Below are 19,036 nucleotides of genomic sequence, written 5' to 3'. Positions count from 1 at the left end.
CGTCACATTTATGGTAATTACTTTTGCCAGTGCTTTGCTGCAAGCTTAAGCCTATTGCATGTATTTGAATGCAGAACTGTTCAGCTGTGCCTATGGCACGCACCATACATGCTGCTGCTGCGGGACACTAAACACTTTCGTGCAGCTCTTGACAGTCGCTGTAGCACAGTCTCATGTTGTTTCCAATAGCGCGTAATTTTTTTTATCACTAATTGATAGATGTCTAAAATATAAAAATAAGGAGTATCCTAAAACAGGCCCGAGGCCTGGCCCGCATCTGAACTATGACGTGAAAATTGGCTCGAAGCCTGGCCCAAGGGGCATAAAAAAGGGCCTGGGCTGAAATGCAGGGCTCTAATTGTGTGCAGTGCATTAGATCAGTCTCCTTGATCAAAACTACAACTAATATGAATTGGAATGTTAGTCGATACAGTTCCATGAGGTCTCTTTATAAGAAGGTTGTATGTATGCACAGTATGTATTTATTTATTTAAATAAATCTCTGTATGAAAGTAAAGGTTTTTTATTAACATTCCACTTTACAAAATATTGATAATTATAATAAAAAAACAATGAAAATAAATATTTTTAAGTATTGTTGATTGTGTGAATGTCCCCAAAATTAAAACCTAAAATTTGTGATCTTGTGGGGACATTTTTTTTTGGTCCCCATTAAGAAAACAGCTGAGGTTTAGGAGATGGAAAATGTTTATGGAAAGTCCCCATAAAACCCCATCATGAATGTGTGTTTTGTTTATTTGTAGGCCTTTTTTTATTTTAATGGTAAAGTAGACAGATGACAAGAACGACAAGTCACAAGCTAGAACCATGTCTTGTGCATGAAAAGCTTGTCTCAATTTGTCTGGGCTTTATGTGCTTCTAGCCACAGTACTGTATTCCTATGTAGCTTAATTTGTCACATTTAATTACACTTTTCTGCAGAATGTGCACTTTTAGATAAGTTGATACAAAATGTTCCAGTGGCAAAAGCAACTGAATCAATTTGTGCTGTATTACTGAACTGTGCTGCAAAATGAAGGACTTTAACAGGGGAAGTTGTGCGTCTCTGTAAGTTTCTAGAGGCGGTAGTGCAATATCCTCTCAAGCGTCATTTGGTATTCTAGCAACAAACTCTAATAGAACACACCTCTCACAAACATAATGAATGTTTACTGGCAAAAGGTTAATATCCACTCGGCAGAAAATGATTCAGCACTCTATTAATGAAACTATTACCAATAATGATGGATAGAGAAACTAGACACTTCCATACCCAGGATATTTTTGCAGGTATTGATTAGTGGGATGATGCATTTTTAGACATCACTGTCTTGATGGCCTGAGGGGTAAAACCAAGGCTTTGTAGCCCAGCACAAACCTATAGACTGTGCTGTAACTACAACCTGTGTAAGACTTCTGTATTCAGTATAAAACAATGCAGAAAAATAAACAAAATGATAGCAGTATGATATATTTATAAATAAAAAAGAAAATTTGCTGAAAATGTATTCAGTTTAGTATTACATCACTTGCTCATCAATGGATCCTCTGCAGTGAATGGGTGCCGTCAGAATGAGAGTCCAAACAGGCAATAAAAACATCATTATAATCCAACAGTAATCCACACAACTCCTGTCCATCAAATATCTTATGAAGTGAAAATCTGCATGTTTTTTTTTTTTTTCTTCTTACATTTAAAATGTTGCTCCTGGATAAAATACAAACCCATAATCCATAACATTGCTGCCTCCAGCAAAAAAGTAATCTCATCCTAATCAAGGGAGAAATACAGATCAAGCTCTATTTACAAGAAAAACTGTCCAAAAAAATGTTTAAACTAATATGTCTGTGAATTTACATGTGAAATGACAACAGGGGATGGACTTTTTCAATGGAGGACGCAGTATTATGAATGATAGATTAGCATTTTGGCATTAAACAATGTTGGGGGGAGGGGGGTACAATGCTGTTTCATGCATTCAGAGTTGTTTACACTGTTATAGAGTTGGATTCTCCTGCTAAACATGGACAAAGTTTCAAAAAAACAATTTGGACATATAACCAGATTATTTCTGTACCAAAAATCTTACTTCCGGGTTCGTATATGTTTCGGAGAGTTTTTTTTTTTCAGATCGTAGCTCTTCATGATGTAGATGAGGGTGGAACTCCTTATATGGGCATTTCTCCCAGAAAGACAGACCCGCGCACACATCAGCTGGAGCGTGAGCGAGATTGCGCAAAAACAATGAGCTTCATCCGGTGGCAGTGCTGCACGGGACTTACTCTGGAAGAATGTCTCCAAAGAAGTGTGCTTTTGTTTGTAAAGGAAAGATAACTTTGTTCAACTTCTTAAAGAACCCAGCGTTATGTAAACAGTGGAAACAGTTTGTTTTTATGGGGCAGCAACGGGTGTGTTTGTTGACAAACGTTTTATAAGCAAGGCACAGTTTGATGCTGGATTTGCAAATCCAGTGAATCGGAGTTCCTCATTTTCACAACCAGTCCCCTCCCAAACCCACCCAATAAAGAAATTAATTAAATTGTAAATTGGTCTCCAAAGTTATGTTCACGGTTTTGTTAAGAAATCTTCTATATGATAAATTAGCTAAGGATTTTAATGCTCATCACGTTATTACGCCACAATGCCTCCAACTGAAAATTACCCAACTTGATTGTGCATGCTTTACCTGCCACAGCAATATTTTTCAGCTTGTGATAACAGGCCAACTGCAGTGGTTCTGATAGGAGTGAATGACTCCGCCTGTAGTCTAGCAGAGATCAGTCCATCTCAGAACCACACGCCATAAACCCCCCATAGGGACAGGCAATTGGAGGACAGCTTTGCATGTCTTTCATGCAACAGATCTCTGGTAGGGTGTATCAAAGTGGTATTTTTTTTGAAAACAGGCCCTGCATACCTGAGGGGTTGAGCAGAAGAAAAGGTTCAAATCAGAGGCTAAAATCAGGACTGTAGGTTTTCTAAAGTTTGATCCATATAAAGTCGTTTTTAAAAGATGTCTGGGTTTAGGATAAAAGAAAGTGAAATAATTTTATTTGCTTAAAGTTTTGTTTTTGAACACTAACCTTAAAGGTTAAGTTAGTAGTTGTTTAGCTAGCATTAGCATCGCTGTTCTTTGTGACTGATTCCACACTGGTTTAGAGGCAGAAAAGCCATCCGTTGATGTGTTATTTTGCTTACATTGCTTATTTAAATCATGCTGATTGTGAGTTTTTGAGATTGTACTACGCATTAGTTAATTTACTTACTTGTCCAACAAAAAAAAGATGCAACTTGAGCATCACAATATTTCTCCGTCATCAAATCTTTCCACATTGTGTTTGCCTTATACTGATGTTTACGCTTGTTTTTTGTCTTCATTAGTCTTTCTGTCTTTTGGCTTCAGACCTGTTCTGCTTCTTCAGCCATACAGGTATTAAGTCTCCCGTTGTCTCCACTGGTAAAGTTTGATAATAAGTGAGTTTCATTGGTTGCGTCTCAGTCACCTCCCTAATTCAGCAGTAAGGGCTCAGATCAGGAAACTGGAGTTTGCTCCCTGAAAAATGAACAATGAATTGACAAAAAAAAAAAAAAAAAAAAAAAAAATTCACTGATACTCACTATGCTCCCTTACTTAATATTGACGCATTTCACATTTTTCACATCTTATGTCTTCGTCTTATGTATGTGTACACCATTCAGACAACTCTAGACAAAACCACAATTTATTTCTTAATGTACATTTTTATAAAGTGTTTAACTTCATTGACCTTAAAGTTTTTATCACAGTAATACAACATTATGATTTTCACTTAGTGGGCTTTAAAATAAGTGAAAATCCTAATATATATCTATGGACCATAATATAACTGGACTTTTAAGCCAAGCAATTGAAATATATGCTAAATCATTTAGACTATGAGAAGTTTATCTAATGCCTTTGTTCACACGGATGATATTTGACAATATCAGAGACTGATTTAAATGTAAAACCTCAGGTTTAGCTCCGGAATAAGTTTCAAAAGAGGGTAGGATTTGTATTAACCCTCTTTTATAATCGCAAAAGACACTAAAGAAATGTCTCTTATTGGAGCACAGAAATAACATAATCAAAATTTAATTCATTTCAAGTTTTGGCTGTTTTTCCCCCGGACTCTCAGAGGTTCTGGTTTCCTTTCTCACTGCACTTCTGAGCCTTCAAAGCTCTTGTTTCTATCTTTTTGCTCACTGAGTCAGCAAAAGCATTGCCAGTACATAACAGCAAAACATCAGCTCTTTCACACACACACACACACACACGCACACACACACACACACACACACACACACACATGGTACACATGCAGGAAGCTGAGACCTCGGTGGCTCTCGTTCCACTTTTATTTATCTTTTGAAAAAGAATTCTGGCTTCATATGTACATTATACATTTCTGATATTTACATCATAGCAGATTTTTTTTTTCTTCTAGATCAGTGTGCAAAAACATAAAATATCATGAAGCTGTACATTCCAAAATATCATCAAGAACCTAATAACTGCTGCAGCTTATTCAAACATCGAGTATTTTCACATCAAATACTCATATCTTCATTTTTTTCTTCACAGTGTGTTGATTGTAGTCTCGTTCTGGTGAGTAATTTATCCCTATGAATCTAAAGCTAAATTTTATACCATCTCCTAACCAGCAAATTTCCAGCAAAAAGCTAAATTACTGCATGTTGTGACACAATTACCCATTCATAATTTTTAAATGTTCAAAAGAGTGCTGCAGGAATTATGTATTTTTATAGTCCAGCATGGAAGTCGGCATCACCCAGCTTTCCTCAACAAAACATAATAGGACTTTTCCATTTCTTTTGGACTATTGCAAAAAATAAGCTCTGTGAGCAACAAAGGTTTCTGATTCTTACATGTTTTGTTCATCATGATGTGTTAATTACAAATGAATATAACTTTTGAATTCAGAAGGCTAAATACAGTCATCAAAGATAACAATGCTGATAAAATAAAATAAAATAAATTAGCAGCCTATGCTGGTTGGCTCGTCTTAGCTGGTCAAGATGGTCTCCCAGCATGACCATCTAAAGATGTGGTCAAACCCCCTCAAAAACCAGCCTACTAAACCAGTTATGATCAGAAGAGCATTTCAAAACAGCCAACCATCTTAGGTTGGTTTTAGATTAAATGTCTCTCTCTCTTTCTTCAGCAGGAAAATAAGAAACTACTATAAACAAACTTTATCACAGTCACATGAATCCAATGTCACCATCAATATGCTTCAGACTCTACCGGTCTTAAAAAAATAAATAATAATAATTCTTTCAAATTTTAAGTTATACGTAATTTTAAGTTTACAGGGGCACAGTAATAAAAACAACGAGGCTGTAAAAGTGAACAAGTGAGTAGTTGAGTGATGACGTTTAATAAGCAAGATTCATAAAAGCACAAAGTGGGGTATTTTATGTCATTTTAAAAAAGTTAAAATATATTACCTTTTTCACGCATTTAACCAAAAAAACAAAAAACAAAAACAAATCTAAACATAAAAACACTCTAAAAACCTATTAAGTTTCCGGGTTTCAGGACTAATTCCAGCAGCACTCTGTGTACGGTTTTGGGGAACAGGAATTTGGACCAATTAAATTTCATGGGCGGGTCTACTCAGCGTGACACCACAAAAAAACAGAACTAATAACACCTGCAAAATGCCTCATGTTGTGAGAAAGTAGGCAAAATCTTTTAGCAGTTTAGCGCATCATGCCTGGTTAGGAAACAGTGTTTGGGAAACCATAATTTGACATTAGTGCTGCTTGATTTGGGCAAATCATAAAAAAAGGACGGAAGAGAAAAGAAAAAGCAGCCAGGCGGCTCCCGCCTGTCTTACTCCACAGATCCATTGTCGAGGGAAGAATGGAGGTGTGTTACATGGAGGGGAGAAAGTTGGAATCAGAGCGCTTTTCAGCAGAGCACCAGGGGGATTGCTACACAGCTGAGGCTCAAAGCAGAACGGATGACCTGGGATATTGTGGTTCAGGCTTCAGTGTTCAGTCAGGGGGATATAAAAGGGCAGCACAGCGCTTACTCTGATTGAACCAATTGCTCTGTGTAACTATCTCTCAGGTCTGTCATTCCCCCCGGGCGAAAAACACACCAGCTCAGCACTGAGAACATACAACAAGCGCCGCACGGCCAGAGAGGTGTGCGGAGGGAGGGCCGGTACATGGCCAGGGATGTGTATTAAGACCGTGTTTATTGATTTATTGGCTGCATTGATTGTCGAAGTTGTTAAATAGTTCACAAACACAGCAGGCAGACAGACTGAATGGAGGGGGAATCGGAAAAGCATGTGAATGCAAAAGCAATGCTAAATGGATATTGACACCCTGTTATTTTCTTATCAAACAAGCCCCAATTCGTGTAAACCACATTTTCGCTTTTTTTTTTTTTACCAAAGAATTCTGAGGAATAAGTAAACTCGGAAAAGTGACTTAAGTTCATTCTGGCCTGACTGTTGTAATCAATTAACCACAGAAAATAATCAATTCTAAATGCGAGGCTAGTGAGATTAGTTTTATCTCAGTTTTTGCATCCTAAGGGTTTACTTTTAAATGTCATAGCACAAATGTAATTAATGTTTTCTTAAAATCATCCAATGGGCTGTTTAATTTAATCACTGCTTGCTATTCAATAACACTCTTTTCAGCTGAGACTTGGAGTCCTCTGGTTTAAATTATCAGATAGCACAACATAGACTTAAATCGCCAAATAAATAAGTATTGAGTGACATTATATGGAGTAGTTTTAGGCATGAATAGGTCATGCAACAGTGCTTTGCATAATATTCAGATGTATGACAACACCATCTGAGATGAAGGCAATTGAGAAACATTGGTTATGAATGGCCAAGACTTAGATATTGCCAGATTAATACTGAAAACCATTTGGCTCTCCAAATCAAGTGCACAAGTATATAACAAAATCCACTATATCGCCAGCCAACAGAGTTTCTTTATGAAAACAACATGGCTTTTTGTTAAAAAACAAACAAAAAAACACCTTTAGCGTCAAGATCACTGCAGTAATCCCAGAAATATCAATTCCATAACATGGTTCTTTAAAATGAACCAGAAATGCATCAATCAGGTAAGTTGCAGGTTGAAAAAGCTGACTTCCTTGATGATTTTCCCAGGCATCTCTTTTAATGTCCCATTTGTCTGTAATGACAGAGGACTTTGTTACAACAGATGTTTGGTATCTTCCTGCTGCTCTCTCCCCCATCATTGCTGCTGCACTCATTATCATGTTGCTGTATAACTATGCCAATGACTGCTTTATATATAAATATGGAGGGTTAAACCCAGGAATGGAGCATATGTGCAACATTTGGATTTTTCTGAAATAAGCCGTGAGTGTGATAATGACAGTTTTAGTGGTTGTGATCAACTGACATAAGAGACAGCATCACTCTTGAGGTTGTGATTAATGAATACACACTTACTCGATGTTGGTACTGTGAAGTTATATGTACTGTATATAACCTTGATACTGTACTGTATATACTATGGCAATGAATGATTACCATATTAATAGTAAAAATCATGGTAATAGCATGACAGATGTCTAAAAGCATGTTTTATTACCATAGACAGAACACAAACATTCAAAAGTATGGGGTCAGTAAGAATCTTTTTTCTTTTCTTTTTTTAAATACTATTTTGTTTGACAATATTCATTCAGTTGATCAAAAGCAATAGTGAAGTCTTTCATAATATCATAATATCACAGAAGGTTTATATTTCAAATTAATGCTTTTTATTGATCAAAGAACCCTGAAAAAATGTGTCAGTGTTTGTAAAAAAATAAATAATAATGATAAGCAGTTCAATTTTCAACATTTATAATAATAATAATATATATATATATTTTTATTTACTTTTTTTGAGCGTCAAATCAGCATATTATGAGAGATTATGTGACACTGAAGACTGATGTAATGTTGCTGAAAATTCAGTTTTGCCCTGCAGGAATAAATAACATTTTAAAATATACGCAAATATAAATAATAACAATATTTCATGATATTAGTGGTTTTACAAATAAATAAAATAAAATAAAAAATCTTACCGAACCCAAACTTTTGAGCAGTAGTGTAAGTAAACATATAATTATATCGAAGAGTTAATAAAAAAAAGTACTGTATGTAGTGCAATTCTTCAAGCTAATTTGTTAAAGATGTAAGGTCCAAAAGCCTGATGCCTGTAATGTTTTAAGATTTGAAAAATGGGCCATAAGACCCATGTGGGACGAAGAGGATTAAGTTAGGAAATATATGCAGTACAACTGTTGTTCTGATAACATATGGCATACTATAATATTATATGAATACATGATATAATAAAAAAATGCATATAGAAGTGTAAGCTTTTGGACCCAACTCTCTGAAATTTTATTAGCCACAAAACAAAACTGTATGCATAAAATTGGGCAGAAATAGCTGAAACGCTCTCATTTTAGAGGATCTGTGTTTGATTGTAGTTATTTCTAGTCTTCCGAATCCACAAATAACCTCAGCTATCAGACTCAATTGTACTGCATTCGCTGCTGGTGTGCGGAAAAAAAAGAGAGAGATTAAAAAGAAAACCCTCAGGGTGACGGTGGGTAAGGACACTTAACTCATCGCATGCATCATCATAGAAGACATGATTCGTATAGCAACTCTTTCTGACGAAAATGAATAAAATCCTCTTCTCTTGACAAATATAAATATATTTATGTTCGGGATAATATGTACAATAACCATGTTTGCCATCATAAACACCATTGGTATTGGGGGTTGACAGATTAGCACTCTCGCTATGGGTACACACACTTTCGCAAAGACAGGAACGACCGATTAGCGTGTTAAAGCACGGATCGAGGGAACACTGAGGGACGTTCGGCTATGAGAAGGCTGGTGGTGCGGAGAGCAGCAGCGGTTTAGTCCCGAAAGCCAGGCGAGTTGCCGTCCTCCTCCAGTTCCCACTGAAAGTTTTGCCCTGTCATTTGGTAGAACATCATGTTAAAGGGCTTGTAGAATTTGTGCAGTCTGCGAATGACATCGGGGTCTATTTTGGGGTGAGTTCTGCCCTTGGACTTGCCAAGGCACCGTGGGGTACTGCTGTCCTCAGGCTTCTTCAAGCAAGGGAATCCCTTGGTTTTATTAAAATAGAAATGTTTGTCAGTAACGATACGCTTGAGTCCCAGGAAATCCTGCACCTTTGCCATCTCGCCGGCCGGATCAACGATAAGCCGCTCTCCGCTGACAAAGTGCATCTGCGAGAGCGGGAAATACTGCATCCAGCTCTCCAGGTGAAGGGCGTAGATCCCTATTCGCAGGGCGCTCCACGACGCGTCGATCAGGCCCAGCGTTCGGTTCTTGAAGGCCAGCACTTCGAAAGTGGGAATCTCGGGCCTCTTGGAGAGCGTCTGAGTATAGTCCGAAATGGCTCTGGTCACTGGATTGCGGACGACTATGATTAGCTTAATGTCTCTCGCCATCGTGTGGATTCGCTTCGGGGCGCTGTTTGTCACAAAGTAGCTGGGCGTCTTCTCCATCGTGATCTGTCCCTCCAGAGTAGACGGCATCAGCTCCCTGCAAACACCAGAAGCGAGAAAAGCAAATTAGTGTGAAGCAGTTAACACCATGCACTGGCTTCATTATTAAACGCAATATCCAAGGACACGGTACGTGCAAAATTGATTCAACTAGTAAGTGGTAAATTATTTGAAATCACATGTGAAAATTATTGTTATTATCACTGGACATAATGTGGCAAGTAGAAGCATACAGCTAATTATAGCCACGGAGTAACATACAAGAGATAAAAGCCCAAAGATGAAACGTTACGTGTATGAGCGCTCGTGTCTTAATTGACTCCATCTGTGTTACTCCTGGCACTGTTTGGGAACTTTAATAATGAGTTCACTGAATATTATTAATACTGCTGTGCCTGGGGTATTGTTTTATCATACAGTACATTTACTCAGAGTGTTACACTCTGTACCCAGCAAGTACAAAGGCTTTTAAATATATATTTTTATGTGTTGCAGATTTTTTATTTTAAAAATTTGTTGAACTTTTATTTAGGTATAAAAATAACATAATCTGGACATTTAAATTACACTTAAAAATAAAAATAAAAATAATTTCAAAAACATCCAGTGATAACATTCCGAAGTTAATAATTATTTAATCTTAAAAAATACATTACAAATGGACACAAAGGCAAATATCTTACAGGTTTTGTGATTTAAAACACTTTTAACACTTTTGAATAACTTTTAAAAAGTAATGTCAATATTTTGATGAAAGTCAGCTACAGGTTATTGTTTTTATTTTATTTTATTTATTTTTTATTTAGATTTAAATGAATCATATAATCTACGAATTAAATTTAATTCATAATAGTTATTTTTATAAACATGATGATGTTTATATACATACTATTATTATTTTGAAGAAATGTAAAAATTTGACACTGGAGTATAATAAGTACTAAGTAAGTACTTTTTTATGCTATTGATTTGATTTTTGATATTTGATGTTGCACTTTGATTTGAACACATTCTGACATTTATTTTTTATAACATATTTACCAGACTAGATGTGGTACTGTTTATAAAACATTGGAAAGAAATGTGCTAACAACAACATAATACAACAACATATGTTGCTGCAGCATTGTTAAAATAGGTATACATTACATTTAAAATACAGACATCTGATGTCAAAGAACATACAGTACATATAAAAATAAAACATTTTCATAATCCTTTTATAGTTCTTTTTTTTTTTTTACGTATCCTTTGACTTTTCTCCTCTTCTTGTTGTGATTTAATGTTCAGATGCCTCACTAGAAGTACAGCATATTAATTATGGCATTTTATGTGATAAAAGATGAATGTGCTTTGAATGATTATAGTCAGCTGTTTGTCACTGAATGAAGTATTGTGTTCAACTTTTTATCATCAGGATCAAACTGGGAGATAAATCAGTGTGCCAGGAAAGAGTCATTCATAAATGAAGTAAAATAAATATATATTACAATGTGATCCATGCCCCAGGAGGGCAAAACAAATGAATATTTAGCAAGCTCTCTGCTCTGTGATCTATACTGATCTATTCAGTATGATCCCTCATTAAATCTCACAACAAGAATTTGACCTAAATTTATGACTACATAATTAATTTGCCTCCAGTTCTACGTAACTGAGACACTATGGGACTCATCAGTACACACCCACACACAGTAAATAAATAAAATAATTTCATTTAAATTCTACACAACATTCACTAAAATAAGCTTATTTTATCATATCATGTCATGTCATATAATACGTAAATATATAATAAAAATCTACTGGCAGTATTAGGGAAGCTATTTCATTAAAAGGCTATTTAAGGGGAAGATATTTATACATAGTTGGATAATTTATGATTTAACAGTATTTACTAACTTTTTGAATAAATTAATCTAGATTACGGTGATAGCATTAATTAAAATGGATGAGATACTAACACTAAAAATTACTATATAAATCATTTAAAAATATATATTTCATATGAAAAACAGAGACTTGAATAATGTTAAATTACATCACTTTCATATTAGACTAAAAGCTACATTATTTTAAAAGTTAATAGTCCATAACACAGGAAAAACACTGACTTAAAATGCTGGAAAAATAGTGGTAAAAACACAAAAGCTTTTGAAGAGAGACAAAACAAATGTATGGTTTTAAATACACATGGTTGGTGGTAATAATCTTTTCTGTGGCTGCATGGACTCAGTCGCTCAAAGCCAAATATAAACTTTAGTTAAGCGATGTCAGCTGAATTAAAGCGTTACAGGCTGAAGGTCTTTCTTTAGGGCACAACGGTTAAAGAGCAGGTCTTTAACTTTAGCTGAAGCTTGTCAAAATGTTCTGCACTATTTATTATGTAATTCTTGAAATGTTTGCTTTTTTCGTTGCGCTTGACCTTTTCTAGCTTTTACTGGAGCAGAAAATAAATAAAGAAATCTTTGTTAAACCTGCCAGAAACCAAACATTCAGAGTTTAAATACCTGGTTGCACACACTTTCTCAGAACTACCAACACATTAATCAAAAAATGGAAAAGTTAACCCAAAAATGAAAAATTTGTCATCAGATCACTTGTTCACCAATGGATCCTCTGCAGTGAATGGGTGCCGTCAGAATGAGAGTCCAAACATCTGATAAAAACATCACAATAATCCACAAAGCACAGCTTCACAAATCATTAATCGATGGATTGGAGTTTTGTGGATTATATTACTTTTCATATTTTTATCAAATTCTGTTCTGGAGACGAAACAAAATCACCTACATCTCAGATGGCTTGAGGGTGAGTACATTTCTACAAAGTTTTCATTTTTTGGGGGGTGAACTCTTTGGGGGGGTTTAACTTTCCATATACTGTGCCTTCACATTGAACAACAGCACTCCCTTTGTGCAATCACAGATATTTGTGTAAAGTCTAGGTAAATACAGAAAATGTGTTTTTAAAAAGTAAATCATTCTTATTCTTTCTCATTCCCTTGAACTGCTCTGTAAAGACCTTTATTTCCACTCAAATTGCCACCAACTGCTCCTCGTTATTATTGCATTTACCTAACGCAACGACAAGCAGTGGGTAAGAACTCAAGTTATTCAGGCTTACTTTCATAATATCTGACAAATCAACAGGACTTCCAACCTCACAGCCGATGATATGATATTACTCAAGCAATCATATTACTCTGGGGCATCATTGACGAAAACACCAATAAATAAACCTTTGATAAACATCGTATGAGATACAATCAGCTGCTTTGTTACGTTCAGTACAATGTCAATCTGTAATTCATCATCAGCAGAATGACCTGGTTATATGATCTTATTTAACCAACATGAAATATATTCACGTTTTTATTTTTATTTTTTTTTTGTGGAAGGGACTGTAGATACTTATATCTTCAATTTTTAGAAATTGTATTGTTTCATCCTGCATTTATGTTGCAAAGCCTACTGGTATAAAAAAAGGTTGCAAACACAGCTGAAGGTTCAAAGTGCACAGTAATGTGCAGAGGCAGCACACATACTCACGATAGATTGGAGACTGTATGTGCTGTTTCATACACTATATAAAGCAGCACCTTGCACAGGCTTCATTTATTATATAGATGCAGAGGGATTGTGGAACTGAAATATAAGCACTGTCCACCAAATTGTATTAAATTGAACTGCACCTCTGTTCAAAGGTGACAATGCTGTGTGCGTGTACTTGTTTATGCTACATTGTGGGGACCAAATGTCTCCACAAAGATAGTGAAACCTGAAATGTTTGACATTGTTGGGGATGCCCTGTGATCCCTAGGGGAAAAAAAGAAAATAGTTTATTTAAGGTATACTGTAAAGGTGGGGCTATAGAAAATACAGTTTGCACAGTATAAAAACCATTACAAAACATGGAAACCCAACAAATTAGAACTCATTTATTCAGGCCATACTAAGGATTCATGTAAAATGTTACCATCTTTTTTTTTTTATCTCTTTTTCATTTTATTCATAAATGCTAGCAATTATGATAATGACTGATTACATCTGTAAAATAAAGTTTTACTTCTAAAATAGTTTATGAAGCAGTACTGCTGATTGTAGTGTTGTATATACATACAGAATGTCTTCCAATGTGACAGCTGTCGCTCTCTCGCAAATATGGTGATAGCACAAGCCAATCAATCATTGCGGGTTGGACACATTTTAAATGAGCATCTCTCCGGGCCGCATTCGAATTCTCCTTGTGGAAGACATCAAATGGAGTACATACATCCTCCATACCCCTCAGCACACACATGCACACACTCACTCACAAGTGCCTCTGTAATTTCATTTCTGTAACAGTATTGCACTTCTGATGGGTAATTTCCCAATGGATTATGCTTTGCTCAACATGCCATAGAGCTTTGGCCACTTCTAGAGCAGTAATGGGATATAAAACACATCTGTAGATAGCACAGTGACTAGAAAGAGTATTAGTTTTCATTACATTCCATCAATGTTCTACACTTAGGTAATGAATGACTTAAGATATTTTGCCCTTTCAAGGTCTTCAGGAGTTGCTATTTAAAGTCCACAATGAAGCACACAAGGTGTCAAAGACGTGGGGGCTTGTTTGCTCATGAGTTGAATTTAGGAAAAAAAAAACTTGCTGAGAGCGACCAAAACGGGGAAAAAAACCCATAATGAATCACCTTGTATTCACCTATGTAAATCGCATCTAAAGTACAGGCTCAATGAGCAGCAGGCCTTGATGTGTAATAACAACATGTCATGCTTCTCCGGACGAACCGTTCCGTCAACAGGACAGATGACTGACGCTCAAGGTAACCTTCTTCATTTAAGACGAGCACATAACCGGCCATTGTCCTCATCAAGCTCGATGCAACTCATTATATGTGTAATTGCAAATATATGGAGATTACGGAGGCGCGATACCTTCATTTGTGATTGAGGTCGAACTCATTTTGATTGTGAGCGAATCAGTCATGGATGATGTACATATAAAATGTCAGAGGGAGGGAGAGGTGGAAAAGAAAACAGAATGCTGATAAACAAGCTAATTTTCCTCTGCGCCGCGGATGACTCGGCTGGCCTTGCGCTCAGCTGGGATGGTGAGAAACAGATACAAATGGTTAACAATTGCTTATGCCTGCATGAGGAGTGCAGCATGACATGGGTCATTCAGGTGGGCAGGTAAATACAGCGCGAGGGGCTCAAAAGGCTTCCCTCACCATCTGCTGTTTACCTACTCGCACAAATTTCATAATATACCGGAGCTATTTGTCTGTAGGCCTTGCTGTGCTTGCATAACGCTTGGATAAACATGCTTAGGACAACTAGAGTTAAACGAGATAAATTCCTTCATAGCTCCGTGGATCATTTCATGTGGACTGAATTTTTCAGTTTAAGAAGAAAAATATACGCAGTGAATTTTATAAATTGTGAATTTGATGTTATGTAAGTAAACAAAACAAAAAAATGTTGATTGACTTTTTTTACATTTTACAATAAAATGGCATGTGAGCACAGTCAAGTAGAAGGAATAACTGTTTAACAAACATTATTTTTGAGGGAATTTGGCTTTTTTAGAGTGCAAAACTATATTGCCTTTTTGTGCTTTGAAGGTAAAAGCATTCTAATTACCACTTGCTGAGATCTACAAGACAGAGAAAGATAATGCATGATCCAGAGGTATTATTTTACACTGGCACAGTATTTGTCAGGATTGCCTCCAAATGCATCTTTTCTAAGGCACTCTGTTTCCAAGGCAGATATAAAAAAAATACTCTGTGAATTTACAGACAATGCAAGGATGCCTAACCTTCAGGTACAGATATTTTAAGGGCTGTATTGGTCACATTTTTACCTGAAGTATGCTTATTTTTAATGAAGTTAGTTAAATTCGGAATACTGGTATTATGTACAAAGATGCTAAATAAAAATTCGTATTGCACTAACAAGACTAACAAAAAAAACTATATATAATAATAATAATAATAATAATAATAATAATAATAATAAATCCAACACAAGTTTTGTTTTGTTTACATTTAATTTAACTAATTATACCTATTTAACTTTCCAGTAATTAACATCATAATTTTGTCCACCACTGTCTGTCTGTCTGTCTGTCTGTCTGTCTGTCTGTCTGTCTGTCTGTCTGTCTGTCTGTCTATCTATCTATCTATCTATCTATCTATCTATCTATCTATCTATCTATCTATCTATCTATCTATCTATCTATCTATCTATCTATCTATCTATCTATCTATCTAATTAATCTTGAAGTACCATAGAACAAAAAAAAATGCCTCATAGACTTAACATATTGATGCCATGATTTCAACAGTTATACATAAAAATGCATAGCTATTTGTATCTGTTATTCATACATAAATATTTTTTTAGCAGTTTTCCATATGTCAGTATTGCATGTTTCAGTGTAAACAAGTAAACGTATTTGTCATAGAACCTAGGATTTTTCTATGATAGTATAAGAAATTCATACAAAAATGACATTCACAGCAGCATGAGTACCACGCACAATGTTTCCCACAACAGCTCTGCATGTACCTCGGTTGTTTATCAAGGGGATGTAATGGCAGAATTGTCTGATTGTTTCAGGAGAACTGGATGAGGAGGGGCTCATGGCAGAGATTCAAGAAGAAGTCAATAACAAGAGCAAGACTTTCCTCAAAACAAGTCAATGAGTGCAGAGACGAATCGCTCCAAGACATAAAACTTTGCTGTAATTATAGAGAAGGCATTCAAGCAATATCTGGCAACAACAAACCAATCCAGCATACAGTGTATCTTCATAATATATATGTGAGTCAATGAAGTAATGAAAAGACTATATTGGTCACGTATAATTTCTGTATCAATAAAAAAGTTAGTTTCCCCAAAAATCCTCAGATGCTAAGGCAAACCGATAACCACTTCAAACTCAGGCCATTGGATGAGCCAGAGCTGCTGTGTCTGTATGCTCAAACAAACAGAGCAATGTTTGGTTAACACCAAAGAGACGCCGTGTTTACACCTTTGGTGGAATCAACCTACGAATGGTTTATTTGTAGTCACCTCATCATTAGTCTGAGAAAGTATTTTTACACTAAAAAAGGGGTTAGTAATTATTAATAATAATTATTAAGGGAAATGGAATTTTGTATAACTTATTGTTATTACTATTGTAAGTACATGTAACTTACGTAACACACCGTAAAATAAAGTGTTACCCAATTTTCACTCAGAAATGGCTAGTAAATTTTAGAAAAAAAAATTAAAATAAAAAAATAAACCCACCAACAAGTAACACCTTGAATTAAACGTGAAGTAGAAATGGCATTTTCTTGTAAAATATACTCCATTAATGGAGTTGTTTTATTTACAAATCTTAGTAGAAAGTGCAAAAGCCAATGCCGCTGAACACACAATCTCACAACAAGCGCTCGAGCGCATCTAGATGTGCTTTTGGTATGATATGAAGAGGCCCAAAACGCACAGGGAATTGTTTTTCTTTTCTTATGGGGTGAATAGAAAGGCTTTCTGAGAACAATGCCAAGAGACTCGACAGGATGAAACACCTATGACAGTTCCCCAGACAGTTGTGCCTCTGTTTCCTTTGCGCTCTCACCCGACTGACTGATGTTGTGCTAAGAGAGCTGTAGAACAGTCAGTTTCTAAGTTGCATGGAGAGAGGTGCGAGTAATTAAGACAACAACACGTTCTCCCCGCTTCAAGTAAAGCCTCTTCCACTTCCCCGGGAACTGTTCACGTCAATGAAACCGTTTAGGAGAGAACTGACAGCTGGTCTTGATCAAAAAAACCTCTTCTGTTCTCTCCTCCTGCGATCCCCAGAAGGCCATTCTACGTCCAACAGCGAGGCAGCAAAGTGCATCGCTACCCATCCTGCCAGCCTGCTGCACTTAGATCTAAAGCTATGTTTATGAGCCTCTTGGACATGCTGAGCGTGATGAAACCAACCAGAGAAGAAGCTTTATGGATCTTTGGAATATCACCATAAAGCTGATAATTGCTCCATGAAACCAGCCTGTATATCACCTTGTAAATGAGCTTGTTTTTCTCTTGCAACATCATTTTAACGAGAAATTGCTGTGGAAGGCCACCCCTCAGAGCGTCAGTTTCTATTTATGAATTCAGTCCTGTGGGGTGAGCGGAAGCGAACTTTCTTTTCCCATTTTCTCACTCACACGGCATAGAAACCTGCCATTCATCGGAATATGCATGCAGGTGCTTTCAGAACTTACATTTATTTACATTGCATTCGATGGTGTGAGAAAACTGTTTGGGGCCATGCGCATACAATTTCCTCACAATAGCCCCTCAATATCCTGTGATTGGTGAGGCGGTTACAAAAACGAGTAGATGCCATGTTTGGCTCCTGCTATAGAGCGCCAGAGACTGCACGAGCACGCTCATCAGTCATTTAGTATTTTACCAGGATGCAATTGAAAAATTATTGCCATCTGAAAAAAGAAAAAGGCGCAGTAGAAGTCACACCTGGGTACAATAGAGGCAAAGGCTATAATTTCTATCCAGAAAATCTAGCTGATATGGTTCAGTTAAGCAGAACTGATTAATATGACAGATTGGATGTGATAGATTTTATTGCCAAAAAGAAACAGCGATGAGCACTCATCCAGGTACTGAGAGAGATCGCACTGCTGCCCATGAATGATAACACCACAGCTTTCCTACTCTGCATGAGTGACAGGAGTTACAGGCATCCATTAGTGATGGGATAACCGTGTAGACCGACGCATTAAAAATCTGACTTTTCCATATGGCTCCCATCCTTGATAACAGACTTACATCAGAGAAGAAATGTAGCATGAATGCGCTCTGTCGCTTCTTCCATGTGCCCTTACACGCCATGCATCATGATCCATTGTGTAGGAGACAATTACAGCTGCCAAACTGATTCAAGATTATAATCAAAACATTTTCATGATATGCCACTTAATTTATCAAACTGATTACAAGTTGTCTCATACATCAATATTTGCTAAGAAATTAGTCTGTCAGAGGTAAATGCTCACATGTGTTGCTTTTTCCATTTTTACAACGGATTTATCTGCCAGGTCATTTCTATTCTTGCAAGTTTTTGCAAAAAAATAAAGGTTTTATTTTCATTTACATACAGATTAGGGACAATAACATGATTATTAAGTAATAATTTTTATTTTTGCTTTATTTTTATTTTGCTTTATTTATATTATTCTTCAAAGGTTTAGGATCAATATGATTCTTTATTGTTTAAAATATATATTTAGAAATTAATACATTTGTTCAGCAGTGATGTATTAAATTGATCAGAAGTGAAGTGCCATGCATTATAGCGGGATCTGAACCCTAAACAGGTTTTGTAAAGAAAAAGAAAAAAGAAAAAAAACTTTCACTGAACCTTGTTAAAGC

General features: G+C 36.1%; 1 protein-coding gene across 1 annotated transcript in view; it reads right to left on the bottom strand.

Annotated features, from left to right (window-relative positions):
* Positions 1-6,457: 6,457 nt before the first annotated feature.
* The window catches only part of LOC127953252 (heparan sulfate glucosamine 3-O-sulfotransferase 4-like), a 90,856-nt gene continuing 78,277 nt past the window's right edge, over positions 6,458-19,036 (bottom strand). Inside the window, exon 2 of the mRNA XM_052552262.1 lies at positions 6,458-9,630. Coding sequence (XP_052408222.1) covers positions 8,976-9,630 — 655 coding nt within the window. The 3' untranslated portion in view covers positions 6,458-8,975. The remainder of the gene's footprint in view (positions 9,631-19,036) is intronic.

This window comes from Carassius gibelio, chromosome B3 (genome assembly GCF_023724105.1).
Source record: "Carassius gibelio isolate Cgi1373 ecotype wild population from Czech Republic chromosome B3, carGib1.2-hapl.c, whole genome shotgun sequence".
Lineage (NCBI taxonomy): Eukaryota > Metazoa > Chordata > Actinopteri > Cypriniformes > Cyprinidae > Carassius > Carassius gibelio.
This window is presented reverse-complemented; position numbering and strand designations above follow the sequence as displayed.